The sequence below is a fragment of the Geotrypetes seraphini genome, chromosome 9 (assembly GCF_902459505.1).
Source record: "Geotrypetes seraphini chromosome 9, aGeoSer1.1, whole genome shotgun sequence".
Classification (NCBI taxonomy): domain Eukaryota; kingdom Metazoa; phylum Chordata; class Amphibia; order Gymnophiona; family Dermophiidae; genus Geotrypetes; species Geotrypetes seraphini.
In genome coordinates this window covers 180,130,572-180,151,024 of record NC_047092.1, presented here as the reverse complement: position 1 = coordinate 180,151,024, position 20,453 = coordinate 180,130,572, and the positions used below count along the sequence as shown (strand labels likewise).

At 40.9% G+C, this 20,453-nt stretch overlaps 1 protein-coding gene across 3 annotated transcripts in view; it reads right to left on the bottom strand.

Moving 5' to 3' along the window:
- Window positions 1-382: 382 nt before the first annotated feature.
- The window catches only part of ATP13A3 (ATPase 13A3), a 164,198-nt gene continuing 144,127 nt past the window's right edge, over window positions 383-20,453 (bottom strand). Inside the window, exons 30-33 of one of the 3 annotated variants that reach the window (XM_033958170.1) lie at window positions 20,350-20,438; window positions 13,698-13,778; window positions 9,050-9,139; window positions 383-1,212 (exon numbers count right to left, since the gene is read on the bottom strand). In XM_033958170.1, the coding sequence (XP_033814061.1) occupies window positions 1,015-1,212; window positions 9,050-9,139; window positions 13,698-13,778; window positions 20,350-20,438 (458 nt within the window). In that variant the 3' untranslated portion in view covers window positions 383-1,014. The remainder of the gene's footprint in view (window positions 1,213-9,049; window positions 9,140-13,697; window positions 13,779-20,349; window positions 20,439-20,453) is intronic. The other 2 variants (XM_033958169.1, XM_033958171.1) reach the window with 2 other exon arrangements.

Sequence of the window (20,453 nt, the reverse complement as noted above, 5' to 3'; positions counted from 1 at the left end):
TCTATACTTTGCAACAAGCTGAGAACCTATCTAGCTTAGAATTAATTTTAAGTGCTGATATACTCTAAAAATTAGCTCTGCAAAGCTAAAAATAAAAAATAAAAATTAAGATCATGAAATAGCTCCTTTTACTGCAAACATGACAAAGCCCAGCCTAATAGTTCCACAGAAAATGTATTATATAAACATTTTGTTAAGACATATTACCGCCATGTCCTACTCTCCTTCTTGAATAAAAAAAACAAAAAACTTCAATCCCCTTTTTCCTTCCAGGAACAGCAGTCACTTTAATGAACAGGTGAACGTCAAAGGAATTTTGATACGTGATGTCACAGTTATAAACAAGATAAGAACACGCAGCACAAGCAAGCCAACATTAAGATCCTGTTCTAAAAATGTATTTTTGCTGATGTTTATAACAAATGGTAGGGGAAATTAAAAATTCAATATTACAAAGATAAAATGTATTCCTGAGTCAGTGGCTGTTAAAAATAATCACAACCAATAGCACAAAATAAATACAGATAAATAGAAAAATCTTTTCAAGGGATTAATTTTTTTTTCTATTTTTACAAAAACATAAAATGCATAACAGTGACGAGCAATGTCCTTGGCTTTGTTCGTGAGCTTCCAATACTGTGTCTTCTGTAGCCTGTGCCACTCAGAATACCACACTGCTGGAAACAAACACTATTCCTAAAAACATGGGCACATGTATTCACCCTGTACTGGTTCGATCTGACCATTGTACCCAGGTTGAAAATGTTTAGATAAATTAAATGTTTCTGTTTCAAATACTGTACAACATGTGTGTTCTATATGCTTCTTTCAAAACTTGGCATTCAAAAGGTTAAAGTCAGATATTACATTTACAAACATTGTACAGTTCAATGTGTCTGTACTGGAATTCCAAATGTAAAATGTTTATGTTGAAGTAGTATCAAATAAGGACAAGATTCACTTTTCCCCTGAATACCTAAGTTAAAAAAACCCCCACTTGGTTTGGATTAATTGCTACGTAACAGTGATGATCTGATACAAGCCATTTTGCTGGGATATCATCTTGGCTTCTGTAGTAGTTCTGGGTTTAGGTGGCCACTCAGGATCAAATAGCAGCTCTTGGGCCAGGTGCATATACCTGGCTTTTGGTGTCTTCTTTGTACAAGTGAAAAGGCAGGACAAGAGCGAGCCTCCCCATCGGTCAACAGTCTCCTATAAGAAATGTGAAAAATAAATGCATAGTTATAACATTCAACAGTTAAGAGCAGCAAATCTATTTACAGAAATGCCGATACCACTCCTGAAATAACTTTTTTGGGGGGTGAGGAGATAAAATGGGCAATTATGCAGCAAACTGTCAAAACAAAAATAAAACAGATAATTCTGTCCTATCCCAATGAGATTGCAGATTGGGAGACAAATAATCAATCTTCACTGGGCAAAGCACCTTTTCCGAAGGTGCGCTAAGGGTTTTAGTGCATGCACCAGATTAGCTCAAAAGGAGGTGGTAGCGGCTAGCACGCGCTATTCTGCGCTTTAAGGCCCTTCATAAAAGGAGCCCACAGTGTACCAAAAAACAAAGATGTACAGTGGTACCTTGGATTACGAGCATAATCCGTTCCAGGAGCATGCTCGTAATCCAAAATGCTCGTATATCAAGGCAAGTTTCCCCATAGGAAGTAAGGGAAACTTGCTTTGATATGTTTCCACCCCCCACCTTCCCCCCCCTCGAGGCCAGCAGCGCTGCTCCCTCCCCCCCCCCACGAGAACCGCCATTGCTCCGCCCGAAGGCCCCCCCGCGAACCGGCACCCCCCCCTGCCATCCGGCACCCCCCCGCTGGGGTTCGGGTGGGTTGGGGGGACCTCAGGTTGCGGCGGGGGGGGGGGGGTTGCCCGATGGCAGCGGGGGGCCCAATGGCGGCGGGGGGGGAGGGTGCCGGTTTGCAGGAGGGGCACTCGCAAATCGAAGCACGCTCGGTTTCCGAGGCGCCGATTTTGCGAATGTTTTGCTCGTCTTGCAAAACACTCGTAAACCGAGGTACCACTGTATTGATAGAAACAACTTAAATCCTACTTTTAATCACTGCAACCTCATTCTGTATATGTACAAGCTAAATCCAATATGCAGTTATATTGTCTGGAGCATAAAGCACTCATAAACTAGAAAGGACTTACTTCACTTGTAATATTCAGAATGTTGAGTTACTTACCTGTAACAGCAGTTCTCTGTAGACAGGAGAATGCAGCCACACTTGCAGGTGAAGTCTCTGAATGATCCTATATACTGGTGTTTTCCTCTTGGTAAGCCTCTTGTCTTACTGGGCATGTATGCGAGTTCCCCCTTCTCATCAGTTTTTGTCTTCAAGCTGTTTGAGTAGGTTTTGTAAATGATTGTGGGAATGGGGGGCAGGTAACTGTGGCTGCATCCTCCTGCTGTCTACAGAGAACTATTACAGGTAACAATTCCACTTTCTTTGGAGACAAGCAGGTGAGATGCAGGCACACTTTCTGGTGAGTTTGAAGCTGCAGTGGATGGTTGGTAGCTGGACATTATCTCAGCAGGAACCTTTCAATCTTCATACCTTGTGCTGATGTGGCAAGCGAGGTCACTGCTTGTCTGGATCCTTTTCTCTAAATTAGATTCCTAAAATAAGGGCTTTATTTTGTTGTTTTCAAATGCAAAGAGCTACAAAATTTTGAATTAAGAGTGATGAGACTAGGGGCAGCAGAGAAAAAAAAATGACGAGACAGGGGAAGCTGCAGAAAGTGCAGGAACTCCTATATATGCCCAGTAAACAAAGGGCTTATTTAACTAGAGGATGGCACTGGCATGCATCAGTTAGAGCTTGCATCTCCCCTGCTGGCATCCAGAGAACATTCAAGACAACAGCTTATTTTGCAAATGATACCATGAAAAACACTACACATAACAGAAAACACTCCACATTATTATATATAGGGGACTATTTGTTAAATTATGTTAGGTGTATAAAATGGATTTTAACAGACACTTACGGCTAACATGCCACATAACGCATGTCTGAAACAGAAAGCATGCTAGTATATATCTGACAGGGCAGGTTGTTAAGACTACCACTTCTGTTTACAAGAAAGAAGATTAACAAAATAAGAACCTAACCTTTTCTTCTTGTGCAATAGACTGGTAGTCTTGACCAGCGAGACATATCAAAGCAGTACTACCAGCCTGCTACCAGTACTGAGGACCCAAAAGTGGCATCCCTACCCTGTAAAACTTAGTGAATGTGTGGAGACTGAACAAAGTGGCAAATGTCCGCACAAGAGACTGCTCTAGACTCTGCCCGAGTTGATGCGGTGCTGTGAGTGGAGTGCCACTGGAGATTGCTTTCCATTTCCAATATAGCCAGAAGATATAGCCATTCTAATCTATCTGGATATGGTCGCTTTAGATGCCAGTCTATTCTGATGTGCTCTAATCGTAAGCATGAACAGGTGATCAGACAGGCGGAACTTGTTATTTACCTCCAAGTAATGAACCAAAATTCTTCACACATCCAGAACTTTCATCACTATAGGCCTTCTTTACTCCCTTAGGTGTGAAGGCTGGGAGTCGCACCTCTTGGTTTACGTGAAAACTTGACATGACCTTTGGTAGGAAGGAACCATTCAAATCGAGACACTAGCCTCCGAGATTCGAAAAAAGGGTTCCCTGCAGGACAGAGCCTGCAGCTCAAGACACTTTTTTACCAACATCACAGCCACTAAGAAAACTTTAACCGTCAGATCTTTCAGGGATACCTCCCCAAAGGCTCATTCGGGACCTTCACAAGGGCCCACAGGACCAAATTAAGATTCCAAGATGGAAAAGGCTGGCACACTGGAGGGCAAAGACATAAGGCTCCTTTCAAACATCTGGAAACATCCAGATGGGATGTCTGTGTGTACTTGCTGAACTATGCTCTGAAGCAGGAAAGTCCAACTATCTGTACCTTGGGAGAGCCAACTGCTAGAAGTCCAGCTCCACCAAAAACAGTACGGTCACCAGGTCTGATCATTTTTGGTCACATCAATTCCAGAAACACTTCCAGGCTTTCATGTAGGCCACTAATGTGGACTGCTTCTTAGACCTCATGAGCATAGCAATAACATCAGGTGAATAGCCTTTGCATCCTAAGGCTGAAGAGCCATGCAATATAAGATGTCGCCACTGTCACTTTCAATCCCAGTGCAGCAGCCTCGAATTGTCTTTTGATTACAAAGTCTATTCTGTGGTCCTGTGTGTTATTTGAGGACTACTCCCCCTGTACTAGGCAGTGAAGTTCATTTCATAACCTGCGCCACAAGTGAATCCACTTTAGCCGTGGATGTAGCTACCCCAAAGGGCCCCCTTGGGAACATCCTAGTGATCTGTTTAACATTGTAGTGATCTCTGGATGCGAGGGAAAACGGGTATTCTGTTCCTTAGTGCTGTTCATGAGTGAGCACTGAGCCATGGAAGCTTAAGGCAGCTCCAACTTTAATTCCTGGACAGTCTCCACAATTAAAACTTGTAAGCCAGAGCATAAGCATTGGAACGGGGTGGGGGGAGTGGGAGCCACAGAGGCCGTGGCCTCTCCAAAAATTGCCTGGGATTAGGGGGGAGCAAACAGGGCAGCTGCCCTATCTCCCGCAGTAGCCTATAAGTGACTTCGCCCATGCTCCGGGGCTCTAACGCTGTGCTTGCCAGCTTCCCAATTCTTCTCCGACAAAACCGGAAGTTATGTCATGAGGAGAGAGGGAGGAGAAACAAAGCCAGCAAGCACAGTGTTAGAGCCCTGGAGCATGGGCGAAGTTGCTTGCTGGCTAGGGCGTCGTCGGTGGGAGATAGGGCAGGGAGGGAGGCTTCAACTCGCTGCTCCTGCTTGTTTTGGGCTTGGGTGGCGGCGGCAGGAGATAGGACAGGGAGGGAGGTATTTAACTTGCTGCTCCTGCTTGCTTCGGCCCTTCATCGCTGCTGGGTCCTGACATCATGGAAACAGAAAATAGGTAGGACCCAGTAGTGAGGAAGGCCTGAAGCAAGCAGGAGCAGCGAGTTGTGAATGCTGCGCTGCAATAGGGACGGAGGAAGGAGGGAGGAGGGATGGAAGAGAAATGCTGCTGCTGCTGCATCCAATTGGGGAGAGAGGGAAAGAGGGAGAAAGAAGACCAGGGAAGGGAGAGGTGAGGAACGAGAAAAGCCAAGTCCATAGGAGGGAGGGAAAGGAAAGTAGATACCAGACCATGGAGGAGAAGGGAGGGATGGGAAGGAGACAGATACCAGACCAGGGGAAAGGAAGGAAGGAGGGAGAGAGAGAAAGGAAGGAGAGGAGATGCCAGATAATGGAGGGGGAGATGGAAGGAGAAAGATGCCAGGGCATGGGGGGAGGGAAGGGAAACTAAGGAGACAAATGCCAGACCAGAGGAAAAGGAAGGAGAGGATGTGCCATAGCATGGAGGGAGAGATAGGAGAGAAGAGAGAAGCCAGGGCATGGGAGGAGGGAAGAAGATAGAGATGACAGACCATGGGGTGGCGTGGGAAGGAAAGAAGGAAAGGAGAAGAGAGAGATGCCAGAGGATAGGGGAGGGGGTGGAAACAGAAAAATGGAGAGGGGGTGAGCTGAAATGAATCATGTACAAAGGAGAGAAGGAGCACAGGATATACAGTTTATTGAAGGGACATAGAAAGAGGGAAATGCCGTATGGAAGAGAGAGGGCGGACACTAGATGGGGTAGAGAGGGCAGAGGCTGAGTGGAATGGGCAAAGACAGAGGGGAGATGTTGCATGGAAGGGAGAGAGGACAAACGCTGCATAGAAAGAAGAGCGAAGAGAAGATGATTAAAGAAGAAACAACAAAAGGTAGAAAGAAATTTTTTTGTTGCTTTTTGTAGAATCAAGAAGTCTTGTAACTGTATTGATAAAAATTTATAAATAGGAAATGGAAATAAAGCAATTGGGCGGGGGGACTAAACCCTTTTGTTCAGGTCAGAGCAAGATACCATAACAGCAGTATACTGTACTGTCCTGAAGAAAGATTTGGCCTCTGAAAGCTAATTGAAAAATGGATTAGTCCAATAAAATGGTATTTTCTTATTTCTCATTATTTGTTTTATTTCTATTTGTTAATTTGTAAAGTGGTGATTGTTATGTATCAGTTTTTTCAAATTTACATCTACTGTCTTCATATTTTGCACAGTATTAGGAGATGTGTCACTGTTTCTGTGGTGTTGCATTGTATGCAGAGTTTTGCATCTTAGGGTTTCATTTTTATATATTAGTACTTTTAGTTTGTGGTCCAATATTTGCTTAGGAGTTATCTGTGTTCTGGTAGGAATGAATGTTTAGAAACATACAGTGTGCTTTGTGTAGTTTAATTTTGTGGTTAACCATTATGTGTTGTTAATAAGATTATAGTGTATGAAAAATGAATGGAAAAAATTGTATTATGATTAGTACTATTATAGGAGCAGAGTCTGGGGTGGAGATTGGGCGGGCGGAGATGGAGATAGAGCAGGGTCAGGGGCGGAGCTCAGGAATCATGCAGCATCAAAAGCCTCTGACCAGATAATAAACCCCCACCAAAAATATTAAAAAATTAAACTCAAGCAGAACAGCCAGGCCCCCTATTTCTTGCTTGTGATGAAGCTCATACCAGAGTTATAGGAAGTGCAGCTTGAAAACAAAATAGTGGGCTCTACAACCCTGATGTCTAATCAGGGTTTAACCCATTAGTCAAGACTACCAGTACTGTTGCACAAGAATTCTGGGAAAGCCTTAACAATTACTGAGATGGTTTTGAAGTCACTGCAGGTTATTGTTTGAAGTTAACAGGCAGTAGGTGCAAAACGTTAACCAGTTTAGCAAATAAGCTCCATAAAGCCTTAAGCTGTACAAAACTGCAATGTTACCTAGAGCAGTACAGCACAGGAAGATTCATCTAATGATTTTGGCCAACAAAAAAAAAAACCTGAGGAGAGCCATTGCAATATGAAATATACTATGATTGAGCAGAGAAAGGATTTAGCCCTTTCTAGAAACTTTAGAGACTGTATTTGGCATCTTGTGTGTGACTATTGCACATCTTCAGAACAGGAGGTGGAAGGCTGGGAATGCCTGTAGCTAGTAAATCTTCATTGGGAACCCAGTGAAAATCTCTGCGACATGGCGTTGCATACGGTTGAACTGTTTTTGCATACAGTCGAATGCCATAAGCCATGAAAATTAGAGCAACTAGAACCCCTGGAGGGTCTGGATCTACTATCAGGTAGTGTCTTAGGGTGACGGTCCCATCACAGAATCCCTAAGGTCGTCCAGACTTTTGCCAAACAATAACTGCCCTTTAAAAGGCAGCCTAGCCAAAGTAGCCTTGGAAGTGGAATCATCAGCCCTGAGCATTCGGTAGGCAGAGAGAGTACACTGCCACCTTCACCAACACTCTCATGAGGTCACACATTCTGTCCCGGCCATCAGAAGCTGAGGAGGGGGATCCACTGCCTCAATCTCCAGGGTATGCAGTAGAGAGGGAGAGAGAGAGAGAGAAAGAGGAGAAAGAGAGGGCAGAGGAGAGAGAGAGAGGAAAGAGAGAGAGAAAGAGGAGAGAGAGGAGAGAGAGAGATGGGAGAGGAGAAAGAGAAAGGAGAGAGAGAGATGAGAGAGGGGAGAGGAGAAAGGAGAGAGGAGAGAGAGAGACAGGTGTGTGCCACAAAGGATGTCGCCGAAGCAGCCTTGATACCAAAAAAGTTTCCCGAGAACCACATCCACCCGGCAGTCCTGCTTGGCTTTTAACACAACCACCACCCTCACTGGATAGAGGTGCATTTAATCATCTGCACTATCAAAGAATCTACCCTGGGCTGACCCAAAAGCTGCCGACACTCCTGTGCCACAGGATACAAGCGGGGTATAGCTCTAGTAATTTTGAGAAAGCCCTCTAGAGAGTCAAACTGCTCCAAGACCAGAACACTCATATCAGGGTGCCAGGGAAATGTAGCTGACTGAGAGCGCATACCACATAGCCAGGAGGAAGAAGTGGAAGGAGCCAGCTGAAGGACTAAATTCAATTCCTGCAACCACTCAGCAATAAGGTCCGGCACATCCACAAACTTAAATAACCATAGGTATCATCCATAGAATACAAGATCCCAGAGGGATCCGCAGATCTAGCACACAGCTCCTGATTTCCTGCTCTGAGACGCACTGTACCTGCTAACAAGGGATCAGTAAGGGAAACATCAGCATCCGGGTCCTTCAGATCAGGATCAGGTAATGCAAACGCCGCAGCGGGTTGAGGCAAGGATGTGCTAAAAGGCATCATGACACTAAGAGGCTGCAGAGGCGGATTGAGACTGCTCAGCTCTTGGGGAGAACACTTGTTCTGAAACTCTGACCACAAAAATGACATAAATTTAGAAAAAGTATCCAGCCCCTGGGGCGGAAAGTCACCCTTAGATGACTTGCATTTGCGTTTCTTAGGCTGTGAAAGGTCCACAGCCTGGCTGACAGAAATACCAGCCATGCCGAGCCCTGAAAGCAATAACGGCCACCCCACCGGGCTAGCTGAGCGGTTTTGCCACCTGGTTCAGCTGGGGAGAAGCTAAGTTGGATGCTGTAGTGTCCCCCCCCCCCAAGTTGCGTCACAAGAACGTGCTAAAGGCGTTAAATTTGCACAATCCTGGCAAGAATCCACATGAGAAGGCCCACGTAAGTTAACTTAATATAAATATAGGCATATATTAAATCTTAAATGTGGTAGTGGAGCCTACATATTTAAACCTGTTGTCCAACAACAAACAAGCAAGCATGTAAACCATCCAACTATCAACTAAAGCTAAAGATTCAAAGTGCCTCCAGAAAATTCAACTTCTCTCTCAATATATGCCTCAAAGGCATTATTACTCATTTTAGTAGATGCTGAAGTTAGGAGTATTGTTAAAGAAATACAAGTAGGCTATTAAGAATTTGGTTTATAACGTAAGTTTTTTCTTAATAGGAAAACCACTGTGTTTATTTTTCCTTCATGCAACAATAATTTACAGTAAATCTGTCAATTCCAACCTGTTGCGGCTGTGAGATGGGATGGCGATACTCTCCTTGCTTGTCTCGGTTGAACACAAGCTTCCAAATGACCATATCAAGGAACCAGTTCTGTGAGGCATTGCAGTGGGTGGAAGGAATTAAGAGAAGTACTAATAATTCATCTTTAACAAGCAAATCAATTTTTAAGCAGTGATTACGCTACTGAAAAAAAAATGAGACAACTGGGTTCCACATGCAGCTGCCATATTGATTTAAGGCAATCATCTAATTAGAAATTAACTGATCTCTCTAGTTATTACATTAGATAACTAGCTGCTCATAGTCAGATTACCTTAGAGAGGAGAATAAATATCTGAATTTCTTCATCTATTTTCATATTAAATATACAGTATAAGTGGAACCCACACATCTCATTTTTACAAAGTGACCTAAAGCAGAATGCAATCACTCTAAATCTGAAGTTATACAGCAAAAATTGAGAACACAAAGTTGATGTCCATTCATTAGGAAAGGCTCTATTATAGTGATAATGTGAATATTCATCTTATTCAGAAAGCTTAAATAAAGGATTGTTTAGTGTACATGAACACATTGAACATCTGTACTTCAAGGTCTTATAACATGCCCAAAAGGATAATCATCCAGGTCTTATGGACAAACTATTTCTTTGTAACAAAAAAATCCTTTGTAAGCATGATATTTTTTAAGATTCAGGAGATTTTTAATCATCATTTCAAAAAGTGCTTTTTGAATTATTTTGACTAGGTAGGATAATTTGATGTGTTCATTAACAGTGCTGATAAAAGCAATTTAAAATGAGGGTGGGGGATCTAAAGGATTATTGCAGATTTTCAACAATCACATCAAGAGATTACTTGAAAACAGGATGAAGGTTTCTCATGTATTTTATTAATTCATGTTTCATTTCTTTTATGACAACCAAAGATGAGCCATTGCTTTATTTCATTTGACATTGCTGCATAAAAGATAAACGATCTAAAGTATAAAGACCATAGTAAACATAAGTATAGACCTGCACAAGAGCAGTTTTACATTTGTACTGCTAATGTATACTTGGTTGAACTTATTGACTTTTCTTCTTTACAGTGCAGCAAAATCTCTGCATTTTTTTGTTTAAAAGAAGCCTACAGTAAAAATGGGAACTTTATAAGAACTGATCGGAGGGTGAAGGGGCTTTTTCTCTCACTTGCTTTGAATGGGGCAGAAAAGGAATTTGAAATATGAACAGCTAACAGCCTTCTGTTCAGAATAGCTTGCCTAAAATCCCTTCCTCACCCTCCCCACCCATTTCAGTATTTTTCAAGCACAGTCCTGACATCTTGTGGTTTTACCCCATTAGATTATGTGGTCCTTTTCTCAAAAGCAGGCATCTTGATCCATTAGCTAAATACCTTATTTGTAATTTTATCTCTCTTGACTAGATTTTAAGTTCCAACCAGTGGTGTAGCAAGGAGGGCGACAGAGGGTGTGGACCGCCTCAGGAGCCATCTTGGCGGGGGTGCTGTTATCTCTCCTCTTCTTCACCCACCCACCTCTTCCAAAATCTTCAGCAACAGCGACTCCTACATGCTGCTCGCGCCAGCCTCATCTCTCCCCTTCTGACATTATTTCCTGGTTGAAGGACCAGGAAGTGACATCAGAGGGAGAGCTGAGGCTGACACAAGCAACATGTAGGAGATTATGATGAGGTATACGGGAGGGGAGATGGGGTGGGTAACCAGTATGTACGCAAGATGGTGGAGAGGTTTTTTTTTTTGGGGGGGGGTGCATGGCATGGTGATAATGGATGCCACCGCCCCAGGTGCCTCCTTCCCTCTCTATGCCACTGGCTCCAAGTGATACAACTGTCCATTTTATTCTCTGTTCAGCTATTTATACATCTGCCGTACATGACAGGAATCTTAATTGGGGGGCCAATGTACTGAAGTACATTAAACCTTAGTCATGAACATTCATTAAATTAGCATGTTAATGGCCCAGGTTAAGACATGAAAACGAGTTGTGTGTTAATTTACAAGCATTAAACTTAGGACATTAATGCCAACGTTAAATTTAAATCACACCCCACCCCCAGGTTGATACCTATGCTGACATACTCTGAGCCTTAGAGTTTGCCATGTCTCTTCTTACATGTGCAAGATGACTTCTAAAGAAGCTCACTGAGACCAGCAGCAGTATCGGGAGCCCCTCTCCAGCAGGGCACCTGATCACAGTTACACCCCTCCCCCGATCCAGCAGGGGAGAATACTTTAAATATATATTTTTTTATTTCTCTTGATACTTATTTTTTATCTCTATTTTTTATTTATTTATTTTTAATTCTAGCTTTAAATTTATTTATTTATTACTTGGTGAAATATTCATTCCTATCTCTACATCTATCTCTGTCTTTATATTTTAGCTTTATTTTTCATAAATTGTCTCTTCAGGCACTTTAGTTAGATTGTGAGCCTTTGGGTCAGTTAGGGAATTTCCAAGTACCTATCTTATTTATTTTTATTTATTGTATCTTTTAATGCATTCATTTTTGTAAACCGCTTAGAAACCTCACGGTTATTAGCGGTATATAAGAATTAAATTAAATTAAAATTAAATTCTACTTCTGGTCCGTTTAAAATTATGCTACTGTACTACATTCATTCTTCCTCAAAAATCTTACGCAAAGTTAGAGCTACAACAAGCTCAGGACTAGGTTCACTAAAATGTGCTGCATAGTTAGTACACACAACTATATATTGTAGTGACAGGAAAATCCCTAAAATTTCAAGGAAGGGGGTAGGAATCCTATGTCAACAATATACTATTGACAATGTCCCAAATCAGGGGGAAAAAAAGAAAGCCAATAAATAACACAGGAAACAAAATGAATATTTTTGGCTTAAACACCTCTAGTAATTAGGTATCCACAGTAAATTATGTGAGGTAGTGCTTTTCAGAAAGCCTACCAATTTAGTGTAAAATATTTAGCTATTTGACTCAAGTGGTAATACTTGTTCTTTCTCAATGCTGTACTAATGTCACACATTGCAACATGAAGAGAGTGGAAAAGCAGATTAATTACACCATTCTGAATCATGTTTGTACATTATTAAGTACCATGGGGGGGAGGGTACCTCTACATAACAGCATAAGAACTGTCATACTGGGACAGACCGATAGTCCATCAAGCCCAGTATCCTGTTCCAACAGTAGCCAACCCAGATCCTAAGTACCTAGCTAGATCCCAAGTACTAAAACAGATTTCGGGAAATCTACTGCTTATCCTAGGAATAAGCAGTGGATTACCCCAAGCCATCTCAATAATGGCCTATGGAGTTCTCTTTTAGGAAATTACCCAAACATTTTTTAAACCCTGCTAAGCTAACTGATTTCACCACATTCTCCAGCAACAAATTCCAGAGTTTAATTACAAGCTGTGTGAAGAAATATTTTCTCTGGTTTGTTTTAAATCTACTACTTAGTAGCTTCATTGCATGCCCCCTAGTCCTAGTATTTTTGGAAAGAATGAACAAGTAATTCACATCCACCCTTTATACTCCATTCAATATTTTATAGACCTCTGTCATATCACCCCTGAGCCATCTCTTCTCCAAGCAGAAGATCCCTAAATGCTGTAACCGAGGTAACCTTCCCTCCCCCCCCCAAAAGGAAGAAAAAAGACGACTAAAAATTAACCAGGGGGGGAGGAGAGTTTATATTAAAGTCCCCTTCCAGACTCTGTACCCAGCCCCCCTCCCTCCCTGCCCAACTCTGTACCCTGTCTCCCTCCTTCCAGATGCACTGCAGTCCTCCACCAGGCCTGCTGTTAAGACCAGGTGGTCCAGCAGTGGGCTGGGACAGGAGGGATCCCTCTCGCCTCTTGTCCCAGCCGACTAACAATTTTCATCTCTCTCCTGCCTCCCCAATTAGGATAAATACAACCTTTAAAATCCCTGAATTCTCGCAACAACCTTGCGAGTTCCCGCGGTCTCATGGTAGCCTCAAGAACTCATGGCAGCCATTCAGATAGCGGCTCTGCAAAGGGCAGGAGTGCAGGAAGATTGCTCCTGCCCTGGTTCACTGCTGGACCACCAGGGATTTTAAAGGTACTATTTATCCTAATTGGGGGGCTGGAGGGATGTGAAAATGGTTGAGTCAGTCAGGACAGGAAGCAGGAGGGATCCGTCTTGTCCCAGCTCACCACTGGAGCACCAGGTCTTATGGCAGGCCCAGTGGAGGCCTATAACAGGTCCAAGATGGGGGTGGGCACTGACTTGAACATAAACTGAGACCCCATTTTTTGGTCCAAAAATCTCGGTTTATATTCGAGTATATAAAGTTGATATTCGAGCATATAAAGCCATCCATCGATAAAGCAAAACAGTAAAAATGTAAACATGAAAACCTGATTAAATCCAATTTTATACCGACATGAAGTCTAAAGGCAAAGACCTGAGACATGACAGTCACCTTTGTTGGCAGACTACACAAATCTCAACCTTCCCGACAGACTGAGCTCACTCTAGATATTTTTGTATTTGGAGATAATCTGTTATTGCAAAACTATTACACCAGAATCTGAATTTAAAAATGAGATGCATTCCATTCAGTCCAAGAAAATGAAATGTTGAACATGGAAGATCAAAGGTTAATTTGAATTACTTACCTCCACTAATAAGGAAACCACCGAATTAACAATGATAAGGATCAACATTCTGATACGCCACTCATAAGGTACACAAACCAGCTTTAAAGAAAAGTTGTTAAACGGTGTGAATTTATAGGAATGAAAATGATACACATTTCACTACACAAATTGCTTAATACAACAGGGTGAATCTAAAGACAACACACTAAAAATAAATTTGTTGCTTCGATGTTAACATAGAATTAGATTTTCAATAGGCTGAATGCAAGAAAGGTGCTAGAAATTTGGTTTAACTTGGCTATTTTATTCTGTTATGTTGCCATGTAAAAAAAGCACCTATATTACTAAATTCCTCATTTTTGCTGTTTTTCTCCCTCTGGCTTGTATAAGTAGCATAGAACCACTCAGTTGTCTGTTGAATAAGAATTACTTTGGCCTTTAGATCACTCAGCTCCAGTTGGTTTGTGCAGAAGTCTTTTGCTGATGACCAGTTACATTGAGTACGATACACTCAGATAAGCTCCCCAGTTCTTGTTGCAGTATGTGAATCAAACCCAAATCTGGCTCCGAGGATGAAAAAAGGGACGGCCTTTGGTCAAAGAAGCAGAAAAATATTGTGGCAGATAAAGACAGCATCCCACTTGCCTGTCCCACGCTTTCTCTACTGGGAGATTATTCCACACATCTACCAACCTTTCTGTAAAAAAGAAGTTCCTTAGATCAGTGATTCCCAACCCTGTCCTGGAGGAACACCAGGCCAATCGGGTTTTCAGGCTAGCCCTAATGAATATGCATGAGAGAGATTTGCATATGATGGAAGTGATAGGCATGCAAATTTGCTTCATGCATATTCATTAGGGCTAGCCTGAAAACCCGATTGGCCTGGTGTTCCTCCAGGACAGGGTTGGGAACCACTGCCTTAGATTACTTCTGAGCCTATCACCTCTTAACTTCATTCCATGCCCTCTCATTCAGGAGTTTCCTTTCACATGAAAGAGACTCACCTCATGTGTATTTATGCTATGTAGATATTTAAACATCTCTCATATCTCACCTCTCCTGCATTTTCGCCAAATTATACATATTCAGATCTTTGAGTCTGTTCCCATACACCCTATGAAATAGACAACTTAACATTTTAGTAGCCTTCCTCTGCTTGGGACTACTGTTGTGTACCTTGATTCAACAGAAATTTTTATTCCCACCAGGGTTTGCATGTGTAGATGAGGAAATAGCATTGCATGAGTTTGACTCACAGCACCAAGACAACACAAGCAGAGGCGTCTACTCTTCTACTGCTGAAGATATGTATTGGACAGTACCTATTAAACTGACCTGCCCTATCTAGTCAGAAAAACCTGACTCTTAATTGTATTTGATAAGGCTTTTGAGAAAAAAAAATGTCTGGGATGGTGGAAGACGGCTTTTGGTAACTGGTGAGAAATCTCACAATTCTAAAAAGCTAATTGTTACCTGAATAGACTGCAATGACCTTGAGACACAAGGTCCTTGTTATTGGCCAGTCATTCAAGTAAGGAAAAACAATCTTACTGCTGCAAATCAAGTCAAACTACCATTATGCACTCAGCAAACACTCCTGAAGCTGCAAACAGTAGTATACTATATTGGAAATAGCCAATATGAAAGCATACGTTCATGGAATCTTTTGAATTTACAACCCTTCACTGATAAACAAAAATTAAATCAGGGGAACCCCCCCCCCCCAGAGGTCCCATGGGACTCCCTGCCACAGCAGGGGAAAGGTCACCCAAGGTTGCAGACAAGATGGAGGAGCCTGCCGTCAAAAATGGCGAAGATACCACCAAAAATAACCCCTTCCAGGGCCTGTAGCGGCTGGGAAGCCTGAACTGCCCCAGCTGCTAAAAAAAAAACAGCTGAGAGGGAGTCCCTGGCCAAACCAGCAGTAAGGGAATCCTTTCTACCCTCACAGTCGGCGGCTGAGGAAATCCCTCCGTGGGCGGTGGGGGGGAAGACCGGGCTTCCCCAATGCTCCCTACCGACTCGCGAGGCACTAGTGGCGGGGAGCCCTGGACAACGGCACCTGCTGTTGACGAGGCTCCTCCACCGAACTAGCCTGTACACCGCTTGTACAGGCCGGCCGCGAGTGCCTCGTTTCTGGAGCACAATGAGCACTTTTTCCCTTGTAAAGTGCTCATTGCTCCATACGTGACCTAGCAAAGAAAAAAGTGCCGGTTAATTGATAAATACAGTAAAATACAGCAAATTTAAAGGGAAACCAACCCTTCAGACCGGCACTACCTGAGGATTTTTTTTTCTTCACAGAACAGCCTCCATTTGGCTCTCAAAGCAGTATGCCTTACCTGAACTAGGGACAAGGCTTACTGCTAAGGCACCTCTACAAAAATGTTGGGGAGGTGAAGGAAAAGGGGGGAGGGATCCAGCACGAGACCCATCGAGTATGACACCCCCAAGGTCAGATGGACCCCAAAACAGGGCCCACCCAAGCTCAATCCTGCACAAAAACAGGGACTAGGATTCCTAAACAAATTCCAACAGCCCTACCAAGGGAGAAGGGTATAGCTCACTTACACCTACTAGAGATTGAAAGAAGACTGATAGGAATAGGGAGAGACACCTATTATGTACTATTCCAAAGTTCTGTTTCAGTCTCCACCTGCTGGTCATGATGAGATATAATCCGCTTGTACGATAACTTATGCCAGTCTGGAGAGTTGCTAAAGAAGGCACTGCTTGACATTTCTTTGGCTGAAGAGATTTACAAAGCTTTGCAGCCCCTAAAAAAGCAGAGGCTATAGGAGTAGATAAAGATGAGAAGTCATGCTCTAAAGATGATTTCAAGGAAGCCAGAACCTCTGCTATACTATTCCAGCTTTTTCCAACTCTTAAGGAAATTGTCAGTTGTTGCAGCATCATGTGAGGTTTCAAAACAGAGTATTCGTACCTCCTACGAATCCAAAAGGCCCATTTTGGTGTCATAGGTTAGACACTTCATGAACCCTGGTGTAATCACTAGTCATGGAGTTAAGAAAAATAGAGATTTTTGAAGTGTAGGAAATAAAAGCTTAAACTTTTTTTTTTTAATTCTTTATTCATTTTAAATCTTATAACAAGTGCACAACATTATATCATTCAAAACTTTTACAGAACACTTGAAATTCTTTCTATTATCATCATAAATACATAAAATTTATTCCCTTCCCACCCACCCTTCCTCAATTATTTCAATCAAACATAAACTATAAATATAATAATCTTAATTATTTAATAAAATTTCATACCAACCCCCTCCCCCTATGTATAAATATACTATCAATGGAAAATGATGTCTACTCATTAAAATAATTTGCCAATGGCCCCCAGATCTTTATAAAATTATTATAATTCCCTTTCTGCAAAGCAATTACTCTTTCCATCTTATAAATGTGACACAACAAATTCCACCAGAATGAATAACTAAGATTAGTATAATTTTTCCAATTATTGGTAATATGTTGCATGGTGACTCCTGTCATAATCAATAAAAGTTTGTTATTGCTTGATGAAATTTGACTTTTTGTTCTCATTGACATACTGAACAGAATAGTATCATATGATAGTGCTACATGGTTTTCTAATAGACAATTTATTAGAGATCAAATTGATTTCCAAAAGGTCATAATACAGGGACAATAAAATATTAAATGATCCAATGTCCCCACTTCCAGATTACAGTGCCAGCATCTATTAGACTTAGAGCTATCTAACTTCTGTAAACGAACTGGGGTCCAAAAAGCTCTATGTAACAAAAAGAACCAAGTTTGCCTCATAGATGCGGGTAACCGCGGGAACGGAGCTTTTCCCCAAAAATCGTAGCTTGAGTCTTGTAACGGTTTCCCGTAGAACAGTTTTTTTGACTCTGCCATAGACAGATGAGTCTCTTGTATATAGTAGATATCAGCATTCTGTTTTTTCAAGTAAGCTAGTGTTTTTTTTCTTTTGATCTGGTGATTGAGGCCATTAACATTCAGTGAGAAAATTTTGAACGCCATCATAAACTTTATAATCAAGACAATTAATCAAAATCAAGTAACTAAAATTATTCCGAATCTCATTAACAGACACCATTTTCCTTAATTTAAATTTTTGAGCCTGAACCTTACCCCTTTTTAACTCACCCGAACCCCCCCTTCCACCCACTCTATCCCCCCATAATAATGGTAAAAGTGAAAACTTGAAAACACACATATTAGATCAGGTAAAGAGAATTCCCCCAATAGACAAATCATTAACTTTGTTCCACAATAATAAGTTACATTAATAATATGTATATAAATAAATTAATCCCTTAGAAATATATCCCCAGTAAACAAATCAATTCCTCCTATAAATAAATATGATAGTTACTTATGCCTCATACTTATTTATATAAATAACATCAAAAACTTTTCATCATTATATTATATCAGTATGAACGCTCATACTGAATAAATATTAAACAAATAATGAATGAGTGAAGAAATTAATATCTTGCTCGAATATTACCTTGTAAGACAGTAATAAACTGATCAGTAATATTACCAATAAAATAAACTTCTAAACTAAAAAAGATTCTAATATTAATTGTTAAATCACTTTTATACAATGTTATACCAATATCTATTATAATAATTATCCATCTTGAAAAGTTGTAATTAATACAAAATAAAATGTAAGTTAATGTGGGAAGATATATAATTGACCATATCATTCAGAAGTGATAAAAATAGGGCAATCGATTCAAAGCAGAAAATGTCATGAACTTTGATTGTACCTCCACTTTTCATGCCTTGAAGCCCATGAATCATATCTATTATCAGATACATTAGTAATAAATACATTTTCATATATTTATTTCCACATTAATATTAACAAAATAAAATAATCAATCATGTGGTTACATTTATAACAACTTTTCATTGCTTTTGTTTTGAAATCTGTTGTCATGGTAACAATTCCTTACACCCACAGATGTCAACGTTCTAACTTCAACGTTTTCTTCTATGAGCCGTTAAACTTTAAAATTAACTGTGCTAAATTACATATCAAGTTTATATTATTGACACCTTACTATTGACACCTTAAATAAGTTATATGATTTAACTCATTTCCTGGAAAAAATATAACAAAATAAGGGTATTTATAAATTCATAGGTTCTTCCAGTTGTTGTAAAAATTCTTGCAGATCTCCCGGTTCCTTGAAATTAGATGTTTTATTTCTGTAGGTCACCCTCATAATCGCCGGGTAGATCAAACCATATTTTGTACCGATGCTTCTCAGCTGTGGTCTTAAGTCAAGAAAACTCTTCCTCTTAGCTGCAGTGGCCGGCACAAAGTCAGGCACAACGTGGATATGAGAGTCCTGAAATTTTAGATTTTTATTCTCTTTGGCAAGGCGACATAACTCCAATACTTGCTGGTGCCTTAAGAAGTCAGGCACAACGTGGATATGAGAGTCCTGAAATTTTAGATTTTTATTCTCTTTGGCAAGGCGACATAACTCCAATACTTGCTGGTGCCTTAAGAGTTTAAAGATTACTGGACGTGGCCCCTTTTGATTGTCAATCCTCTTTGAAGGTATCATATGGGCTCTTTCAATTTCTAGAGGATACTTCATTTTAATTGGCAGGATTTTAGGGAGGAGGTTCTCTAAGAAGGAAGTCATATTGTTTTTCTCTGCCCCTTCTGGAAGCCCTAATAACCTCAAGTTACTCCTTCTCTCCCTATTACAGCAATCCTCCAGCATCTGAGTAAGTACCTCAATCTTCTTATGATCAGGCTTCATTTGAATTACCTCTGTTTCAACCGTCACCATTCTATGTTCCAGGTTCACCATTTTGTTTTCAGCTATCTTCATTTTTTTGTTAAGGATAGCGATCTCTTCTTTCACTTCCTGTATCTTCTTAGAATTATCCGATACAATTTCTCTGATTGCATGCAGCTCAAGAAGTATTTCATTATTGTCCAGGTTGTCTTTCGATGTTAGGTTTTTCGAGGGGGTCGCTGGCTCGGGTTTCACTCTTTTAGCGCTTCCCGTTGCAATAAAAGTTGAATCAGCCTTAATTTGCTTACCGGACGCCATAGGTTAACAAATCCTCCTTTTTTAGTTGGATAAAATCAAATTTTTGTAACCTATTAATCTTTAAAAAATCTATCAGGACGGAGCTCACTGTTTACCCGACCGTGCTCATGTGCTTCCAAGCTATGCCCCCAATAAAAGCTTAAACGTAAGAAAAAAGATTTGAGAAAAAAAAAAAAACATGTTAGAGACTGAGACCAGGCTACTTATGTCCAAACAGTATGAGAAAAAAAATACTGAGAAGCTCCTGCAGAAACGCCTGTGAATGCTCAGAAAACTTTGACAGTTTGTTTAGAGATCCAAAGAGAGTTACTTTATTTTGTAAATAGCAGACAACATCACCCATTTGTGTGGCTGATTTAACTGCTTATAATAACTTTTAAAAATACAAAACAAAACAAAAATAAATTACCAACAAAAAACACTTTAAGTTGAGCTTTTAAGCAAATATTTGTAAGCACAATTCCAACCAAACTATTTCCAAAAGCCACTACTGATGATTAAGTCTAGCAAGCAGAAATTACATACAGTTGCCCTCTCTAAATTTGTGGATAGAAAATGAATATTTCTTACCTCCAGAAAGCTGTCAATTGATGCAACTGGATGCAACATAATGGACAGGATCAAGGTATAAAGAGCAATCACAGATATTACAAAGAAAACTGTTAAAACAAACA